General features: G+C 39.5%; 2 protein-coding genes across 13 annotated transcripts in view; one reads left to right on the top strand and one right to left on the bottom strand.

Annotated features, from left to right (window-relative positions):
- Positions 1-15,456, top strand: part of ACACA (acetyl-CoA carboxylase alpha) — a 277,855-nt gene extending 262,399 nt beyond the window's left edge. For 6 of the 7 annotated variants that reach the window (XM_073797821.1, XM_073797819.1, XM_073797818.1 and 3 more), the window contains one exon: positions 15,043-15,456. In XM_073797821.1, the coding sequence (XP_073653922.1) occupies positions 15,043-15,241 (199 nt within the window). In that variant the 3' untranslated portion in view covers positions 15,242-15,456. Of the gene's footprint in view, positions 1-13,843; positions 14,021-15,042 lie in introns of those variants that run through there. The other variant, XM_073797817.1, reaches the window with a different exon arrangement.
- The window catches only part of AATF (apoptosis antagonizing transcription factor), a 102,879-nt gene that overhangs the window by 15,991 nt on the left and 66,510 nt on the right, over positions 1-20,378 (bottom strand). For 3 of the 6 annotated variants that reach the window (XR_004523969.2, XM_033848207.2, XM_004310338.4), the window contains 2 exons: positions 20,089-20,169; positions 11,903-11,974 (listed from right to left, as the gene is read on the bottom strand). Coding sequence is in view for 5 of the 6 variants with exons in the window: in XM_033848207.2 (XP_033704098.1) it covers positions 11,903-11,974; positions 20,089-20,169 (153 nt within the window). In the remaining variant the exon portion in view is untranslated. The remainder of the gene's footprint in view (positions 1-11,902; positions 11,975-20,088; positions 20,170-20,378) is intronic. The other 3 variants (XM_033848208.2, XM_073797826.1, XM_033848209.2) reach the window with 2 other exon arrangements.

The raw sequence follows: 20,378 nt of genomic DNA, 5'->3' as shown, positions 1-20,378 counted from the left end.
GCAGACAGGGCAGGGGTGAGGAGATGCTCCAGTTCCCATGAGCAGAATTAAGAGACACAAGCGGGAGGAGGAGGGAGTGTGTCCTGGGACCTCAAGGGCCGGCAGGACAGCACAAAGAAAGTGCACACCAAACCAGGTGATGAGGAGAGAAAGGTATCAGGGTGACAAATCACTGCAGGCCTTGAGTGGCAGGTTCGAGTATGGCTTTTACGCTGTAGGCGACAAGGAATGGCATTTCCTAAGTGGTATTTTAGGAAGGTGCAATCTGGCAATGATGCACAGAACTAATTAAATCAGACGGGGGGGTCAAGAGGCTGTTGGTGTTAACAGTCTATGTGGGAAGAAAAAAAATCTGGGCTCACAAAGAAGCCGTAGGACTGGAGAGTAGAGACCACTGAATGATATACGAAAATAAAGTGCCAAGCAGACCAAAAGTAAGAAATCAGAAAAAAGTAGGAGAAAGTATCAGCGAACAGCTCATCCTGGGATCCAGGAGGGAGTGCCTAAGCATAAAAGCAATGAAAAACACTCCTAAGAAACAGGTGTTATATATTAGATCACATAAAAAGTAAAACTTACATATGACCAATAAAGATCGTTAATACCAACAGGTGAGCAAACGGGGAGAGCTACAAAAAATAGGAAATATGGTATATAATCATAATATGTAAAATTCACACAAACTGCAAAGAAAAATTAAACCCAAAGAAAAAACGGGACAAAGGATAAAAACAGCAATACAAATGACTAATAAATATACAGACTCTTCAAGGCTATGATTAAATGCGAAAATAAACATTAGATACTTAGCCCAGTGCCTAGCACACTGCAGGGCCTCAATAAAGGGTCACTGTTATTGAACTCTCCATATCAGCAAAGGTAAATGACATGAGCCTCAGGTGGGGGGAGGGGGGATGTTAATCAGTACAACCTATCACGAACCACTGAAAGTACATATATAACTGAATCACTTTGCTATACACCAGAAACTAACACGACATTGTAAAACAACTATACTGCAATAAAAAAAAATTTTTTTTAAGTTTTTGCCTTTGACCCAGGATTACCCTTCTACTCCTTAGAACCTATTCTAAAGATACAAGCAAAACCTAAAACATGGATTTCTATACAAATATGTTCACTGCAGCATTCCTTAAAGAGAAATAAAAACAATCAGAAATAACCTAAACGTCCAAGAATAAATATTCCATAACTGAATATTATAAAGTCATTAAGATGTCTTTAAAATATTTAATGGTATTAAAATGCTTATAATATAAAGTTAACTGGAAAAAGGGATTCAAACATATATGAATCTATCTTTAAAAAATATACACATAAAAAGTTCTGTAAGAAAATATATTAGTAGTAGTAATAATATTCAATTCCCAGTAGCAGATAACATGAACTTCCTTTGCGCTTTCAGTATTTTCCAAATTTTCTTCCATAAGAATTTGTTTTTGTTTTTAAGATTTTTTTTAAATACATTTATTTATTTATTCATTTTTCGCTGCATTGGGTCTTTGTTGCTGCACGCGGGCTTTCTCTAGTCGCGGAGAGCACGGGCTACTCTCTTCGTTGTGGTGTGTAGGCTTCTCATTGCGGTGGCTTCTGTTGTTGCTGAGTACGGGCTCTAGGAGCATGGGCTCAGTAGTTGTGGCTTGCGGCTCTAGAGCGCAGGCTCAGTAGTTGTGGCGCACGGGCTTAGTTGCTCTGCAGCATGTGGGATCTTCCCGGACCAGGGCTCGAACCCGTGTCCCGTGCATTGGCAGGCGGATTCTTAACCACTGCGCCACCAGGGAAGCCCAAGATTTTTTTTTTCTTTTTTTTCATGTGGACCATTTTAAAGTCTTTATCGAATTTGTTACAATATTGCTTCTGATTTATGCTTTGGTTTTTTGGCCTTGAGGTAATGTGGGATCTTAGCTCCCCAACCAAGGATCGAACCCACATCCCCTGCACTGGAAGGCGAAGTCTTAACCCCTGGACTGCCAGGGAAGTCCCTTTTGTTTCTATTGTACGGGAAAAATGTAGTCTCTAAGGAAAGAAGGTGACAGACACCTGAACCTGGAAGAAAGAGAACTGTCAAGAGCAAATGGACTGAATACACTGGACCAGGTTTCAAAGCTAATTATGAGGTTTAGGGTCTTTGGAATCAAAGAATGGTGTAACCATAAGAGCAGGCCTGGAAATTCAGTGATTCACACTAGCCCCGTGCTCCACAACTACAAAGCCTGCGCTCTAGAGCCCGCGAGCCACAACTACTGAGCCCGCGAGCCACAACTACTGAGCCCGCGAGCCACAACTACTGAAGCCTGCGAGCCTAGAGCCCGTGCTCCGCAACAAGAGAAGCCACCACAATGAGAAGCCCGCGCACCGCAACAAAGAGTAGCTCCCGCTCAGCACAACTAGAGAAAGCCCGCGCGCAGCGACGAAGACTCAACACAGCCAAAAATAAATAGAATAAATAAGCTTGCTGATTTCTTGAAAACAGAGGCAGGGGTCAGAAGCCACACTCCCAGATGCATAAACCAGCTCCCCTACAAACTTGCTGTTTGTCTTGGGCAAATTACTCAATTGCTCTCTGCCTCAGTATTCTTATCATAGAACACAGATAATGTCAACCACTTTAGTGGTTTCTCATCGGACCGAATGAAAATACATATGAAGAGTTTAGAACACTGTCTGACGTACAGTAAACGTTCAGTAAGTGGAATGGGAGGGAGTTCCCTGGTGGCCTAGTAGTCAGGATTCTGGGCTTTCACTGCTGTGGCCCGAGTTCAATCCCTGGTCAAGGAACTGAGATCCAAAAAAATAATAATAGGGCTTCCCTGGTGGCGCAGTGGTTGAGAGTCCGCCTGCCAATGCAGGGGACACGGGTTCGTGCCCCGGTCCGGGAAGATCCCACATGCTGCGGAGCGGCTGGGCCCGTGAGCCATGGCTGCTGAGCCTGCACGTCTGGAGCCTGTGCTCCGCAGCGGGAGAGGCCACAACAGTGAGAGGCCCGCGTACCGCAAAAATAAATAAATAAATAAATAATAATAATAATAAGTGGAATATGAAGTTATCATTCCATGCCATTTCACTGCCAATCAGAAATAGGGTGGCAGACTTAGGGTGGATAAATCAGAGCAAAGGATGAACACAAAAACTGAGATGATCTGCACATCTTAGCAACCCAAGCTGCTCAGGTGGCTCAGTGAGCACTGTGGGAAATGTATTCATAATATGAATGGACAACTAATCTAAATTCAGGTGAAAAACATTAGCTGCTGCCTACCTCCTTGCAATTTACTTCACTGTGACTAATACAGTATAAGATATTACATTTCAAAAGACAATAATAATAGAATACAAAAACTTAAAAATAATAATTCCTTAAGAGAAACATTTACACTCACTTTAATGAATGTGAAATATCCCTTTGGGAGAAGAATAAGATTCACAATCTTTTGAAGAAATGATGGGAATTTGCCTGCAGAAATGAGCACTATAGTTAAGAAACCCTATTCTGAGGAAAGATTTATCTGTTCAGCATCTACAATCTCTTTCTAGAAAATGTGCTTTTCTCTCTCTACAACCTGCTTGGAACCAAGCCTTGAATTTGAGAATGCAAATTCTTCAGAACTGTGTGAGGACTGCAAACCAGCGAACCAGGAAATATGGAAGAAACGAGAGCAGTGCTTTCTTTGCAATCAAATTTTAAAACTCTGGCCCAAGTGTCAGGTTTGAACTTGAGAACGTTCTCTTTGTCCTTTCTGACGTTTCTGGAGGAGGAAGGTCCCAGGCCGCCTCGCTCCGTGCTGGACGCCATCTTTAATGATGATATATGGGGTCCTTTCCCTTCAGCACTGCTGGGGGGTCAAACGTGGGATGCCGCCCTCCCGAGCATCAACAAGCAAATTATAAACTGTGTCAATCCGAGTTAATGCAAAGCTGTAATCCTCTTTAACAAGAGATCAAATCACTGCCATGAGTTATGTTCATTCTGTAATCTGATAAGGAAGAGAGGGAACCTCTAATAAAAGAGTAATGGGAGCCTTTAATGACGCTGGGGAAAGACAGCACCAGTGCAAGTTTCCAGCTCGTTCCTGCTGATTAGATCAATGTTGCATATTTGCTCGGGCTTGTTTCACCTGTCAGAACAACCTGTGTCTTTTTAGGAGATAAGAAGCCTCAGAGAAAACATCTATATCTTAACCATTCTTGCTCTCAAGTTTTTAACCAACGAAAAATGCTCTGTGGAGGGTAGTTCTGGGGTTATTAGCTGATGTGTTCTCAAATGCTGAGCAAACTTCCTCAGAATATCTCACCACGATTCAGTGCATTATGGCTAATAATAATAAAAAAGGGTTTGTGTGGGGGGGCGGTAAAGTAGGTAACGGGGAATCAAAAATGGTCTAAGTAACCTCTGGATTACCAATTAGGGAGAACAGAACACCATCAGGAGAGTGGTAGAATGTGCCCGTACTTAGGGTACAGACCCACACACAAAAATGGCACGCGGAAGATAAATTGCCTGTACAAATTCTATTATACCGCGGCACCTCAAGAACAACGTGGCAGTGATGTTGACAAAGCACTTTACAAGGCTGGATTACATTTGTACATTTCTAAAACTCCAGATGTAAAACAATAATGTATTTGGTGCTTAGCAGTTATCATTAAAGGATTCTCTCCTTGTTCTTTCTAAAGCCAGTAGCTTTACAAAAGGAGAGGGGAAAGTGGTTTTTTATCTGGGGGCAGAGAGTGGGGGTTAAAATGAAAATTTTTGCTGTTCCTACTGAGAATTTAAGTTCTTTACAAAGGAATGGAGTACCTACAAAATGTTGATATTGCTATCATTTTTGTAATAAGAAAAAAAGCTTCTTAGGAAAGAAAATACAATAACCTACCCTTTCAACGAACAGTACCAGAACTGGGTTTATCTAATAAATGCTCTCTGAAGCAGCACTAAATGCAAGGCAAACACCAATTTTCTTAGGCACCAGGCTGACTGCTGCCACTTAGACCTGTTCTGTGCTGACTACAAAACCCACGCTGACAGAGTAAGCATTCCCCATCCCAAATCTGGGGTGGTGGCCAGTTTTGAGGAACACATCTCGACCTGTCTCAGAGTCTTACTCAGAATTTACTTCTCCTACTTGTCACACTAGCATTTTATTATCTGACCTACATCTACCCAGCAAACGAAAAAGAACGAACTTCTTTAAAAGTCTGCCTCAGAGGGTCTTTCAAAAACAGAGGCAAAACCCCAGATGATTATTTCCACAACCGACAAATTCATTTTGTTAGAACCATAATAAAAGATCACCTGGATTTTCACTTCACCCTCCCTCTAGTCTAACAGCACTCCAGGGCTTTCACACCATGTAAAGTGAGCTCTGCTTCTAAAATGTCCTTGGTAAGCTTAGAATAACTTCAATAGTCAGAGAAGTGAACAGCAATCCTGTAAATCATGCAAGTAACACACTGACCTGTTCTCAGTGGTGACAATATGCTTAGAGGGATTCTCTGCCAATGAGACATCAAGCCCTTTGTCCTCCTCAGCCCACTGATAACTCTGCCTCTACAGCATCACATGACACTTCTGCCCTCTTCGCACAGATGACTCTGAAGGGCAAACAGGAGCTGCTCTGGGAGATGTGCTGCCCCGTGCCAAGAGTACCTGAGGGTCCAGCAAAGCCAGCAATCCTTTGTAGACTCGTGGTAACTCCTCTCTCGCACGCAACACATGATACAGGGGCAAAGTTGAATTTCTTTTCTTTCCTCCCAGTACTGAAAGGCAGCTATGCTAACCACCATACCACCAACCCCTCTCCTCCCAGTACTAGGAGTGTTCATCAGGCCTGCAATAGAAACCACCTGCCTACCTCCTAATACCAGACCAGCAAAAGTGTCAGGGGTCACATGAGACTTTCACTAGCAAAGGAAACCTGAGGGCCTGTAAAGGCATTTAAATCCGTATGCAAAGCTTACCTAGAGACGCCCCAAAGGGAAATCTGTAATACAGGAGCAAACTGGGCTACTCTGCATTTAAAAAGACTTTTTAAAACATAGATTGCTTGAAGAGAAAATTTCCTAGCATGAGAAAAGAATATGTATCAGCAGAAATATGAAGATGCCACTACCTTTCTAAAGATCCTTTTACAGACAGTACTTCTTCCTCCACTAAGGGTATTTTAATACCCTGTGTTAAAGACCTCTGCTCTCTCTCCCTTAATGAGAGCTATGTTCCAGTCTCAATTCAATTTGACCAAGTCCAAATTTGAGCTCAAACTGGACAATGGACATGGGGGATTCAAGGATGAGTAACCATACTGGGATTCCCCCCTTCTCCTCTCTTTATTAATACTGGGTATTAATCCAACTTAGGCACATGCGTGGAACAACAAATTGGACCCAAGACACAGAAAGAGAAGGGCTTCTCTCTCCAGACCTGGGTATGTTAGGAACCACAGGTAGAGTGGCCTCTGAGAATAAGAAATCAAAAGGGCTGGAGGGGCTTCCCTGGTGGCGCAGTGGTTGAGAGTCCGCCTGCTGATGCAGGGGACACAGGTCATGGCTGCTGAGCCTGCATGTCCGGAGCCTGTGCTCCGCAACGGGAGAGGCCACAGCAGTGACAGGCCCACGTACCAGAAAAAAAAAAAAAAAAAAGGGCTGGAAATTTTGTTATGTAATTTTTCGCCATGATTAAAAAAGGGGAGGGGTGGGCTGGGACAGAAGCTACTTGGGTATTCAAAAGCCAGTTTTATCCAAATGGCTCACAGGGCAGAAGCCTTAAGGCAAAGAAGCTCTTTCATTTATGTAATACTTCAATAGAGAAAATCAGGACCTTCCCACCTCCTCTTTATATTATAGATATAATTTTCAAAATGAACATGTCCTATTCTGTTGATAAAAAGCAATACAAATTTATTGTAAAAAAAAAAATCAAATACTACAGAAATAATAAGACTAGAAAATAAAATGTGTCTTCTACTCCACCCTGCCCAGCAATAAACATGTGAAGAGTTTGGTGTACACTGTTTTCAGAGTTTCTTATTTTTTTTAGTGACACTTAATATGAATGCATCCTCATGGCAGGAAATTAGAGCAAAACAGAAGTATGAGAAACAAAAAAAGGTGGAAATCTCCCTTTGCCCCTTCCTCCTCCCAGTCCCTTCCCTGTAGGTAAACATTTTAAATATTACTGATGTGTAACATATCCATACATACGTATACATACACAGCTGTTTAATATTTATTTTAAAAACATAAATGGATATTACATAAATGGATGTTTCTTTTTCTAGTTAACAAAATAACCTGGAGATCTTGCCATGACAGTATAATATATTTTTTTGTAAGGCATCACTTTTTCTTCAATCGTACACGTTTATTTACTCAAAAGCAGGATTATGATATAGTATTCTGTAGCCTATTTATTACATCAAACATTATGTTAATACGTACAGCTCCACTTCCTCCTTTAACAGTTGCTTATAACTTCAATGAATGATTTTCTGTGATTTTATTTTAACTAGTTCCCTATTGATGGTCATTTGGATTGTTTCTTATTTTTCCCCATTATAAACAATGTTGCAATAAAGATCCTTGATACAAAAATATTTGCTAACTTGCTATTTCCTTAGGTCTCCTTAGGTCAATTCCTAAAAGTGAGATTTCTCTGGGTCAACAGATACATTTACATTTAAAATTTTGAAAAACATTGCCAAATAGCCCTCCAAAATGATTTTGCCATTTACATTCCTAACAACAGTAAATGAAAGCGTCTGTTTCCTCACACCATCGACATTAGTGATTATCACTCTTTTAATGTTTTCCAATTTAATAAGAAAAAAATGAAATCTCATTATTTTAATATCCATTTATTTGATTAACGAGATTGACAGTCTTTATATTTTTTGGCCATTTGCGATTTTTCTTTTACGATCTCTAAGTTTGCTTGTTGACACGCTTTACCCATTATTTTTATTGGGATATTCTTAGAGATCTGTAAAAACTCTTTCCATAGCATTCTTACACAGTAATGTTACATTGAACTTTCTCTTCCCAGTTTGTCATTTACTTATAACTTTGTTTTTGGTATCTTTTTCACTGTGACTCTTATGTAGTCATAGCTACTAGTACTTTCCCCGTGGCTTCTGGCCTTCGTGTCATGCTTACAAAGCCTTTCTCTACTTCAAAATCATAAAGAATTCTCTATTCATACATGCACACCAAGAATGACATATCTGTAACTTTGTTCTACTCTACCATAGATGCAACTATAAAAATGGGTTGAATTTTCCCAGAAGTTTACCTTCAATAAATCTATATCATTGTTTAAAAAAAAAAAAAGAATGATATATCTGTAACTTATCAAAACCAGAACTATTCACTTGGAGAAAAGTATCAATAGTATGCACTGATGCTGAAATGAAAGTTTCCCATTCCTCAAATTTTGTGGCATACAAAGTGAGAAACCAAATAGAACAGTGCTAGATTATTTCCAGTTATGGAATTACCTAAACAAAAAACAAAACAGGCCAAGCTATGATGGGCTCCTTCTTAAGATATAGTTTTAAAAAAAAAGATACTACCTAACACTACCTATGGGCCCTGGAATATTTGATACCAGAAGCAGAAAGAGCTAATACTCACTTACTCTGTCTATAGTTAGTCTGGCCTATTCAGACTCTGGAGCACAAGCAGTAACGTGGATGTCTGCCTCTGTGTCCTTAAGAAACACAATGCAAAGGGAGCGTACTTGGTAAAAACAAATGCTCAGTTCTCCAGCTGTAACACTCTTATTAAATTCCTTGTTACAAAGTGGCTAAACCAGCCGGAGAACAATGCTGATAATTAGCAGCGTCTACAAGGGATAGCTTTTTCCCCCACTAACACCAAATGCCACACAGTTACCCAGCAAACACATTCCCAACCCCTCCTCCCTTGCCTGCTCTACCTGAAGTGGCAACATAACAGAGTTATGACCAATGAGATATGAGAAGTTGTTTTTGGAGGGCATTCTGATAAAAGAAAATCAGTATGGCTGACACCACTCCTTTCCTCTTCTTCCTGCCTGGAATGCATACTTGATGGCTAAAGCTGCAGCAACCACCTTGCAACCACAGGGGGAAGACCAAGGTATGTTGGCCTTAATACTACTGAGAAGGGAAAAGCCATTGCCAGTAATTACCTGCCACCCCTAGGAATATTCTGTTAGAAAAATAAACTCCCATTTGCTTATACCTCTGTAGTCATATTTTATGTTTCTTGCAGACCAAGCCCAACATAATCCTAAATAATAAAGTCGTTTTCAAATAAACTTTATGTCTAGCATATAGCAGACCCTTAAAAACTATGAGTGAATAAACAAGATTCTGGGAAACTAAGTGTCCGGGGGTATCAGGTGATTCAAGAAAAATCCCAGCTAGGAATGACAATCGATTTCTAAATGATCTAGTAGTACTATATTCAAAAGATGCCACCAATACTTAAACTAGATTTCACTTTATGCCTGGGATAATAATGTTACCTTAATGGATTTTAGTTTTTAAGTGCCTAGTTTTCCTTTTCTATTGAAGTAATTTTTTCATGTCATCCTGACAGAGAACCTAAGAAGCATTCATTTTACTCTATTATTTTTTTAATTTGTTTTTTCTCTTGCTTTTATTTATATACTTATTTACTTATTTATTGGCTGCGCTGGGTCTTCGTTGCTGCACGGGCTTTCTCTAGTTGCGGCAAGCGGGGGCTACTCTTCGTTGTGGTGCACGGGCCTCTCGTTGTGGTGGCTTCTCGGTGGCTTCTCTTGTTGCGGAGCATGTGCTCTAGGCGCACAGGCCTCAGTAGTTGCAGTATGCGGGCTCAGTAGTTGCGGCATGTGGGCCCTAGAGGGCATGGGCTTCAGTAGTTGTGGCGCGTGGGCTCAGTAGTTGCGGCGTGTGGGCTCAGTAGTTGTGGTGCATGGGCTCTAGGACCCACAGGCTTCAGTAGTTGTGGAGCGGGGACTCAGCAGTTGTGGCTCTTGGGCTCTAGAGCACAGGCTCAGTAGCTGTGGTGCACGGGTTTAGTTGCTCTGTGGCATGTAGGATCTTCCTGGACCAGGGCTCTGAACCTGTGTCCCCTGCATTGGCAGGTGGATTCTTAACCACTGCACCACCAGGGAAGTCCCTCACTCTATTATTTTTAAAAACAGATCAGACCCAGAAATAAATGGAAAAACAAGCAAACAAAACCCAGCCAGACAAAGGCATTCATTTGCAAAGCACAGGAGAGTGCAGGAAGTCACAAAGATATGCGTATAAATGGACTCAGCGCCACCCGTAAGCTATTTTGTACTCAAAGCACTGAACAAATGCAAACAAAAAATTGATAATCATCGTGTTCAACTAAACTTGCACATCTACTACTTTTCAAGCAAGGGGGGAAATCTGATGGGGTTTATTAGCAAACTAAATACTCTCAAATAAAAAGGTTGAATGTAGCTTGAGGGATAAAGCTGGCAAAACCCACATGTGCCTACATTATGACCAATAATTTCACTTGGTGAAGACTTATGTTTTAAAGTGTCTATCACAGCATTACAACAATGATAATTAAAAACAATTTAAATTTCCAACAATTAGTGAATGGCTCAATAGGTAATATAAAAATACTACACAGTCACTTAAATTTTTGAATAATTTTAATGACATGAAATGGTCACAGTATACAAAATATTTAAAGAAAAAATCACAATACAGAATATAATTCTATATTGTTGAATATAATTTTAATTATATAAAAATAAAAACAAGAACATACTAAAAGGGGACTCAAAGACTGAAAGGAAATATTCTGAGATACTAAAAGTGGTTGTCTCCTATGTATGGGTATGTGTATATACACACATTTCCAACCTCTATACGCTGAGAGAGCCTATGAACAATGACACCCAGAACAATGAGCACCCCAGCACCCAGACCTTAGGTTCTAAAAACCACAGTTCACTAAAAAGAGTGAGAACTCCCTGGAGAAAGACTGACTCCAGGGCTGGAACAGAGAAAATATAAGATGAGCCTAGAACACCTAGCTGTGGTGGAAAGTAAGGAAGCACTCAAGGAATAATTGGGGACATCTCAAAAAGATGCAAGCCAGCTTGAAGGGGCTTCTGTTAACCTGAGATAATTTTAAATCAAAATAAATAATGACAGTAACAGATCATAACTAACTTGAATAAAATAGGAGAGCATGAATCCATACTGATATAAATGAATAAGTAAATGCTAAACAAATCAAGGAGAAGGAATATGGATAGATAAATAATATTATAAAAATATTATGATGTAGTAGAATGCCAACTAATAAATACAAAAGGAATGATTCTTTAAAAAGTGGTTATCTCCAAATTGAGTACACGTATACATTTTCTTCTGTACACGTTTCTAGTTTCAGCTTTGTAAAATGAGCATGTACTTCTTTTGTAAAAATACTCAAAATAAAAAAAACCTCAACAGCAGCCTGAACAAACACAACATAATGCAGATCTCTAGAGCAATCTCTAGACCCATTTTTAAAAGGAGAACATATGCATAAAACCCCCAAACACATGAAGCAAGTGTGTGTGCTGTCCTAACCCATCTGTCTAGAGAAGAGCTCCGATGTCCTAGGCAGGTGGCTAAAGTTAAAAACAAAACAAAACAGCAAAAACAAACAAAAAACCCACCAGAGGCAGCACTGAGATTTACGGGAATTTTGTTTTGGTCTTACAGTAATGATGGGAGTGAAGAGATGTGACGAGGACCCTTGCTATGATGCCAATGACAAATGGTTCACTGATAAGAAGAAATGGAGAGGGCGACAGGCTGTAGAACAGGTCAATATCGGGCTGTCATGAAGCCATTTGAGACATATAATTAAATCTATTACTCACCTGGCATCATCATTCATTGTGGTATGGTCAATAGGTGCCATGAAGCTCAGAAGCCTGCTAAGGACGTGAAACCTAATAAAGTAGGAAACAAACAGGCAGCAACATCAGTAACTATTAACCTAGAAAAGGAAATACACCCTACCAGGTAACAAACTCCAGAACTGATCACAGGTATACCTGGCTCCAGAGTGCAACAGGGAACAATTCATAGGCACGAACCACTCACGACCATAAAAACACTTTTTCCTTAAGACTACAGGAGAAAAGTGTGATAAAAGCACATTGTGAATGACAGTAGCTCAACAGAGCTCCAACGCCCAAAAAATGAGTAGATAGACCTGTGCCCTTGAGCAATCTACTAGCCCTTAAACATCACTCCAGACAGACAATGAGGAGATGACTACCTCATCTTCCCTCCTCTACACACATCTTAATCATTTTTCAGTGTCATTAAAGCTACCTACTGGCAGTAGCACAGGTAGTGGCATAACATTCAAATGGAACACCTCACCACCACCATCACTCACTAGCTCCCTGAGTCAGAAAAGGCTTCTAGAATCACCTTCACTCACTAGCTCCACCAGGTCTTTCATTTCGCCCTTTTTTTTTTTTTTTGGCTGCGTTGGGTCTTCGTTGCTGCACGCGGGCTTTCTCTAGTTGCGGCGAGCGGGGGCTACTCTTCACTGCGGTGCGCAGGCTTCTCACTGCAGTGGCTTCTCTTGTTGCGGAGCACAGGCTCTAGGCGCGCGGGCTTCAGTAGTTGCAGCACATGGGCTCAGTAGTTGTGGCTCACGGGCTCTAGAACGCAGGCTCAGTAGTCGTGGCACACGGGCTTAGTTGCTCCGCGGCATGTGGGATCTTCCCGGAGCAGGGCTCGAACACGTGTCCCCTGCATTGGCAGGTGGATTCCTAACCACTGCGCCACCGGGGAAGCCCCTCACCCATCTTCAAATGACACATGCAACTGAGTACATAAAAAGTCTGATCCTTAGATCTTCAGTCAAGGTGTTACAGAAATTTAAGTTATGTCACCTCCATCTCCCACCAATAGAAAAAAAGGGTATTTTTGTACAAAGTGCTTTGAGATCCTCTGGTGAAGGGGGGCTGAACAAATATTTGACCTTATACAGAAGAAATTACACCAAAGAGAATTCAAAGAAGGTATCCCTTTCTGTTCATTATAAAAGGAGAAGCTGAAGGACAATATGCATAGTATATTGGTTGGCCAAAAAGTTCATTTGGGTTTTTCCATGTTACGGAAAACCCAAATGAACTTTTAGCCCAGCCCAATAAAATTCTAACCAGAAAAACTTGTTCTTGGGCAAAACACTATCCACAAAAAAATATGATATAAATATTTTCACATGTCTAATGTTTTACAGTTTTAAAAACATTTTTACACACATCAAAGAATTTGATTCTCTACTACACCACCAATAGCCAAGCCTCCCAAATTTCACTCATTTTTTTAACAAATGAATTTAAAAGAATAATAGTGATGAGATTTTTCCCATTATAAGAGTAATACAAAAAGCATAATTCATTACAGAAAATTTAGAAAACAAACCAACTGGGCACACACAAAAATACATACATAGGGGCTTCCCTGGTGGCGCAGTGGTTGGGAGTCCTCCTGCCGATGCAGGGGACACGGGTTTGTGCCCCGGTCTGAGAGGATCCCGCGTGCCGCGGAGCGGCTGGGCCCGTGAGCCATGGCCGCTGAGCCTGCGCGTCCGGAGCCTGTGCTCCACAACGGGAGAGGCCACAGCAGGGAGAGGCCCGCATACAGCAAAAAAAAATAATAATAATAACATACATAGTTCTTCCACCTAGAGAAGAACTGTTATTAATATTTATTATTATTATGAGTTTAATATTTTGGTTAATTATGTTCATTTTATTTACTTAATTAATTAATTAATTTTTTTTTTTTTTTTGCAGTACACAGGCCTCTCACTGTTGTGGCCTCTCCTGTTGTGGAGCACAGGCTCTGGACGCGCAGGCTCAGTGGCCATGGCTGATGGGCCCAGCCGCTCCGGGGCATATGGGATCTTCCCAGACCGGGGCATGAACCCGTGTCCCCTGCATCGGCAGGCGGACTCTCAACCACTGCGCCACCAGGGAAGCCCAATTATGTTCATTTTATATAGAAATCCATACACACACATAATTTCATATCTTTTTTTTTCACTTAGCATTGTATCTCAAAGCTATATACAAAATTCCAGGAATGGAAGTACCATAACTATATTTTCATATACTTGAACATTCATATTGCTTCCAATTCTTCACTTTTTATAAGATGCAACAAAATATCTGTTCACTGTACATTTTTTAATGTCCCTATCTCCTAATTATAAAAAATAATATAAAATTTCAAATTCCAAAATGTATAGAGAGCTGACAAGTTCCCTGTAGTCCTATACCCCAGAAATAATCACTGTTAATTAAATCACTGTTAATCATTGTTAAGTTTGTCTGTGGCATTCTCCATATATAAGACAAATATAAACTTTATATATTTTCACATAAAAATGAGACTGTAAGATACTTAATATTCTGCATTATGCTTTTTTCCACTTTGTCATATTCTATTCTTTTAAATAGTTACAGGATATTCTGTCGTGCCAATATAATTTATTAAACCTCCTACTGATAGGCATTATACAGCCTATCCCCTTTAAAAACCATATTAAACAGTGCGAAAGTGAAGACTTTTCAAAACTTTTAGAAATTTATTTTATTGACACATAGTTGATTTACAAAATTGTGTTAATTTCTGCTGCATAGCAAAGTGATTCAGTTACACACACACACACACATTCCTATTCATATTCTTTTCCATTATGGTTTATCGCAGGATATTGAATATAATTCCCTGTGTTATACAGTAGGACCTTGTTGTTTATGCATTCTATATATACTAGTCTGCAACTGCTAATCCCAAACTCCCAGTCCATCCCTCCCCCACTGCCCCCCATTTGGCAACCACAAGTCTGTTCTCTGTCTGTGTCTGTTTTGTAGTTCATTTGTGTCATATTTTACATTCCACATATAAGAGATATCACATGGTATTTGTCTTTCTCTTTCTGACTTAGCTAAAGCGAAGATTCTTTTTTTTTTTTTTTTGTGGTACGCAGGTCTCTCACTGTTGTGGCCTCTCCCGTTGTGGAGCACAGGTTCCGGATGAGCAGGCTCAGCGGCCATGGCTCACGGGCCCAGCCGCTCCACGGCATGTGGCATCTTCCCGGACCGGGGCACGAACCCATGTCCCCTACTTCGACAGGCGGACTCTCAACCACTGCGCCACCAGGGAAGCCCGAAGATTCTTATATATAAATTATTGTATGTTTGTTCACACATTTCTATGAGATAAATTTTGAGATGTGGAATTGCTTTGCTGGTGAATCGAAAAGTATGCATATTTAAAATTGAAAAAGTAAGCTAAATGCCCTCCCCAAAGGTTACGTTAATGTACAAGAATATAATTATTTACATAACCTTTTTATTTAAGTATAAAGTGTAAGTACAATTAATAAATGTATTTTAATGTCTTTAGGCTTCGCCAAACTTCACTGTTCATCTGAAAAAATGAAAACTGTTCTTGGCTGTGTCCAAATACTGTCTAGACAAAGACTATGAACTACACCTTATAGTTGTGTTGTCCAATCCGGGAGTCACTGGCCACACGTGGCTACTGAGCACCTGAAATGTGCCAAACTGAGATGTGCTCCAGATTTTGAAAACTTGAGATGCAAAAAATGTAAAATATATCACTAATAATTTTTAAAACAATAAATTGTTGAAATAATATTTTTTATATATTGGGTTACGTGAAATATATTATTAAGTTCACTTGTTTCATTTTTTCCCCTTTTCAATTGTGGCTACTAGAACATTTAAAATTACGCAGGTAAGGACATTTTTATTGGATGGCACTGCTCTGTGGAATACCTTTACACTTTAGTAAAATATAGTCAATAACTATTAGCTGCATGATGAAAGACAGGCTTTAAGAAGTAATCAGATTTAGTAATGTGTACTTAATACAATGCATTTTACCTAATCTCAGTGCTACTGAGGATGGATGCATGTTTTAGTATTAAAATACCTTTTACCAACCATACTAAGAAGAGATAAATATAATTTTGTTGCAGAAAAACAGACAAACACAAAACACAGTATGACACCTCATTATTAAAGACCCGAGAGCTTCATTCATTTACATTATGAATTCTGCTTAAATCATGATCAAATCCACTTACAGATAATGCTGAGTAAAAGACTGATAGTCAATAATTATAATTACTTCCCAAAACCAAAACATTTCTTTTTTTTATAAGTTATTTTCCAGCATCCAACTAGCAAATTGCCACACCCAGTCTGACCAGGATCATGCCACTGACCTGCTACCATTTAAACTAAGGTTTCCACAAGGTGATGTTCATCTTTGCTAGGACATTTCTTCTCTCTCCAACCATATCACACAAAGCAAAGCTTGCTCACTGGTGGAATCTAGTACCAGTGATGACAGTTGGCACATCCCACCAGCTCTTCTGGGGGTCTAATTTAAGGAAGTTATTTATGCTATTCTCATCTAGCCTGGGCCCCTTGTTAAATCCATCATGGCAGAATTCTAATGTAGCCAAGGTACCATTTTGGTGTCTGCAAAGGTCCTGGCCAGAGAAACAACTCAATAGCCACAGGTTAGAAGCATGGGCTCTGGAATCAGACCAATTAGCTCAAATCCAAGTTTGTGCTTGCTAGTTCTGTAACCTGGGCGAGCTACTTACTTTCCGAACTACTTTACATGAATTAGCTAATTCAATCTGCATAACAATCCTATGAGATGTGCCTTTTATCACCATGCTAGGTTGACAGATGAGGAAACTGAAGCACAAAGATGTAAAGTATCTTGCCCAAGGTCTAAAGGCCAGTAAGTGAAGTGTCAGATTTCAAACCCAGACAGTTTAGCATCAGAGCCTATGCCTTTTCTACCTCGGCATGTAAATTGCTTTGCAGTGCCCAACAGAGTTTTATAAATGTTAGTTGTTGCTATTGCTAACAAGATCACTCTGATTCTGACCACATCCCGCACACTGATGTTCACAAAGAGAGCCAGGTGAATACTGATGATAAAACTGCAAAACAATTCAAAGCACATGACCTTATTTATTACTTTTCTTTTTACTTCTTATTTGGCAGTAATTTTAGGCTTATAGAAAAGTTGCAAAAATAGTGCAGAGAACTCATGTATATCCTCACCTAGCTTCCTCTAATGTTAACAGCTTACACAAGTACAGTGTAATTATCAAAATTAGGAAATTAACATTGGTACAATACTATTAACTAAACCATAGACCTTATTCAAACTTCACCCATTTTTACCCTAGTGTCCTTTTTCTTTTCCAGGATCCAACCTAGGACCCCACATTGCACCTAACTGTGGTGTCTCCTTAAGTCTCCTCCAATCTGTGACAGGTGCTCAGGCGCCCTTATTTTTCAATGACTTGCTACAGTCTTTATAGTCTGAATTCTGAGCTTGACCACAATCTAGCGCTCACTTATTCATACAGCCTCATCTCCTGCCATTCCCCCATACTCAGTTTAAGTCTCTGTCAAAACAAATGCAGTTCCCAAAACGGACGTGTACACTCTCAGGTCTGTATTTTGGCAAACATTATTCTTTGTGGCCTTTCCCTAGGCTCACTCTTCCTAGTCTGCTCACTTCACACTGTGAAGTGTGGATGCTGCATCTTACAGAAAGTCTTACCTGACAAGCGTGTTAATTTTACTGTTATAATCATCCAAAAACATGTCTACGAGGCACTACGGTAGACGGTTACGGTTGGAACTGTCTTGAAAAAACAGTGCAATACTTGCCCTCAAGGGACACACGATTATAGCTACTTGCCCTAACAGTTTTAAAACTCATAAACATATGATAATGTAAAAAAGGCATTTTTGGCCACTCTCAGTTCTTTTGAAGAGCGTATATTTGCAACAGCAACGTCAACAGATAAACACAAGAAACGAAAGAAACTAATATTTTCGAATGCTTCCTACGTACCAGACATATTCACCTTGTTTTAATCCTCAAACCAAATCTATAAAGTAGGGATTAGTATCTCCACTTATTAAATGAGAAAAGTGAGGCTCAGAGAATAAAGAGCAACCAAAATCATAGAGCCAGACAGAGCCAGTCTCCTGATCTGAAATCCCGGGCTCCTCCCTCTAGAGAACATTTAAAGCCTCACAAAGCTATTAAATTAATTAATTAGAAGTACAGTTGATCTACAATATTATTAGTTTCAGGTGTACAACACAGTGATTCAATATTTTTATAGATTATACTCCATCTAAAGTTATTATAAAATAATGGCTATATTCCCTGTGCTGTATAATATATGCTTGCTCCTTATTTATTTTATATACAGTAGTTTGTGTCTCTTAATCCCATACCCTTATCTCGCCCCTCCCTCCTTCCCTCTCCCCACTGGTAAGCACTGGTTTGTTCTCTGTATCTGTGAGCCTGTTTCTGTTGTGTTAGGTACATTCGTTTGTTTCATTTTTTAGATTCCACATGCAAGTGATAACATAGAGTATTTGTCTTTCTCAAAGCTATAATTTTAAAAGCACCGTACTGGAGAAAAGTCTAATCTCAAAATTAAAGAGTAGGTATTTAATCAGCCTGGTCAATTACAAAGTACTAGTAATAACATTCTTCTTTAAATCCTTCCGGGTGGGGGGGGTACAGAAGAGACAGGTACAAAAGAGGCATGTATGTGAGTGAGTAAGTAAATGAACGTTCCAGGAGGAGACTGATCCAGTCTTGGAATAATAACAGCAATAATAATGATAGGAATGATGGCAACAGACACGTATATAGTGCTTGCTGTGTCCCTGGCACTGTTCTAAAAGCTGTATATATACTTACTCATTTAAACCTCACAGCAACCCTACAAGTCTTGTACTATTATCATCCCCATTCTACAGATGAAGAAACTAGCACAGAGAGTTTAAGGGTCTTGCTCGGAGTAACTACTAGAGTGTCATATCCCACACTGTCAAAGCTGGGATTCAAACTCAGGCAGTCAGGCTCTTGAGACCATGCTCTTAACCAGTACACTGAAAACAAACTTGGAGAAGTATGAAGACTTGGAAACTTCAACATATGAAAAAACATAAACAAATTATAACAATTTAACCTGAGATTTAAGAAAGTGACTTTCAAGCACAAGATGATGAAAAGCTACTTTGCACTTCTGCAAAGTTAAAGAAAAATAAGCATTTCCTGATGAGTTTTGTTAAATACTAAAACAGGTTAATTGAAGCAGTGAAATCTGCTTCTCTGAAGATATTTAAAAATGAGACAGATCCACATTTGTCTAAAGGGAATTTAATGACAGGCAGGCTCTAATAAGGATGTGGGATTAGCTATCTGCCTAAAACTGTCCTAACACAATGAGTTTAACATTTTTTTTTCAGTGTGCACCTGAATTACAAGTAGTTTCTTTGACACTGAGGCCCTGTGAGAGTGATACTATGTAATATATAAAAATAGTTACAAGGAATCTAAGTCTGAAAGCATAGCAATGTCAATTCTACTCTTGCCCCATCTTTTGTCTCCATACTTTTAAGACTCCTTCAAGGGCTCACAGGGTTGAGGGCTTTCCTACACTCAGAAATGTCTCTCTGTTCTCATACAAATTATATTCCTCATCTCATTTAAGCAGTGTTAACATTCTCTGGAATCCTTCATTTTTACCTTTTTAGCATATTGCGTACATGTATGGCATCATGAAAATGGACCAATATAATTCTATGTCTAAACAAGACTCCAAAATACAATTTTTATATTGTTCTAAAGAAATCATTTTTTAAAACTAAGGCAATTTCAACGATCTTGTCTTATTTCCTTATTATTTCTCTTTCAGGGAAATGCAAATATCATTTAACCCATCCATTCACAACAGTAGAACAAGAAGTAACTATCTTTCCATTACAGAGTAAAAAAAAAAACCGGAGTCTCAAAAAAAGCCTCAAATATTGCTTTAGTTATTTTTCTGCTCCTGAAAAACAGAATCATCAAAAGAAATAGAAAAATGATGTAATAGCCAACATGCAAGAGAAGAGATAAGGATAACAACACACAAGATTAACATTTTTTCTAAAAAGTAACTCACCGAAGTTTCCTTCCTTTGCTGGCTTTCCTATCTACTTTCTTGTGGATTTTGCTTCTTAACTTCTGGATTGCAAGCCACTGCCTAGGAAATTCACAAGTGATGTTATGCATCATCACTAATGGAAATAGTTACATGTATCGACAAATCGGAATTTTTCTCACTAACAACACTGCAGAAAGAAATCATCAACCTACATCAACTTCCTCAAGACAGTCTGGGGCCACAGAGACTAATCAACAGACGAGGATTTGTGCAATGGCTTAAAGAAACAAAAACAAAAACAAATGGCA

The sequence above is a fragment of the Tursiops truncatus genome, chromosome 20 (assembly GCF_011762595.2).
Source record: "Tursiops truncatus isolate mTurTru1 chromosome 20, mTurTru1.mat.Y, whole genome shotgun sequence".
Taxonomy (NCBI): domain Eukaryota; kingdom Metazoa; phylum Chordata; class Mammalia; order Artiodactyla; family Delphinidae; genus Tursiops; species Tursiops truncatus.
The sequence above is the reverse complement of the archived record's forward strand: the minus strand, read 5'-3'. Positions and strand labels throughout refer to the sequence as shown.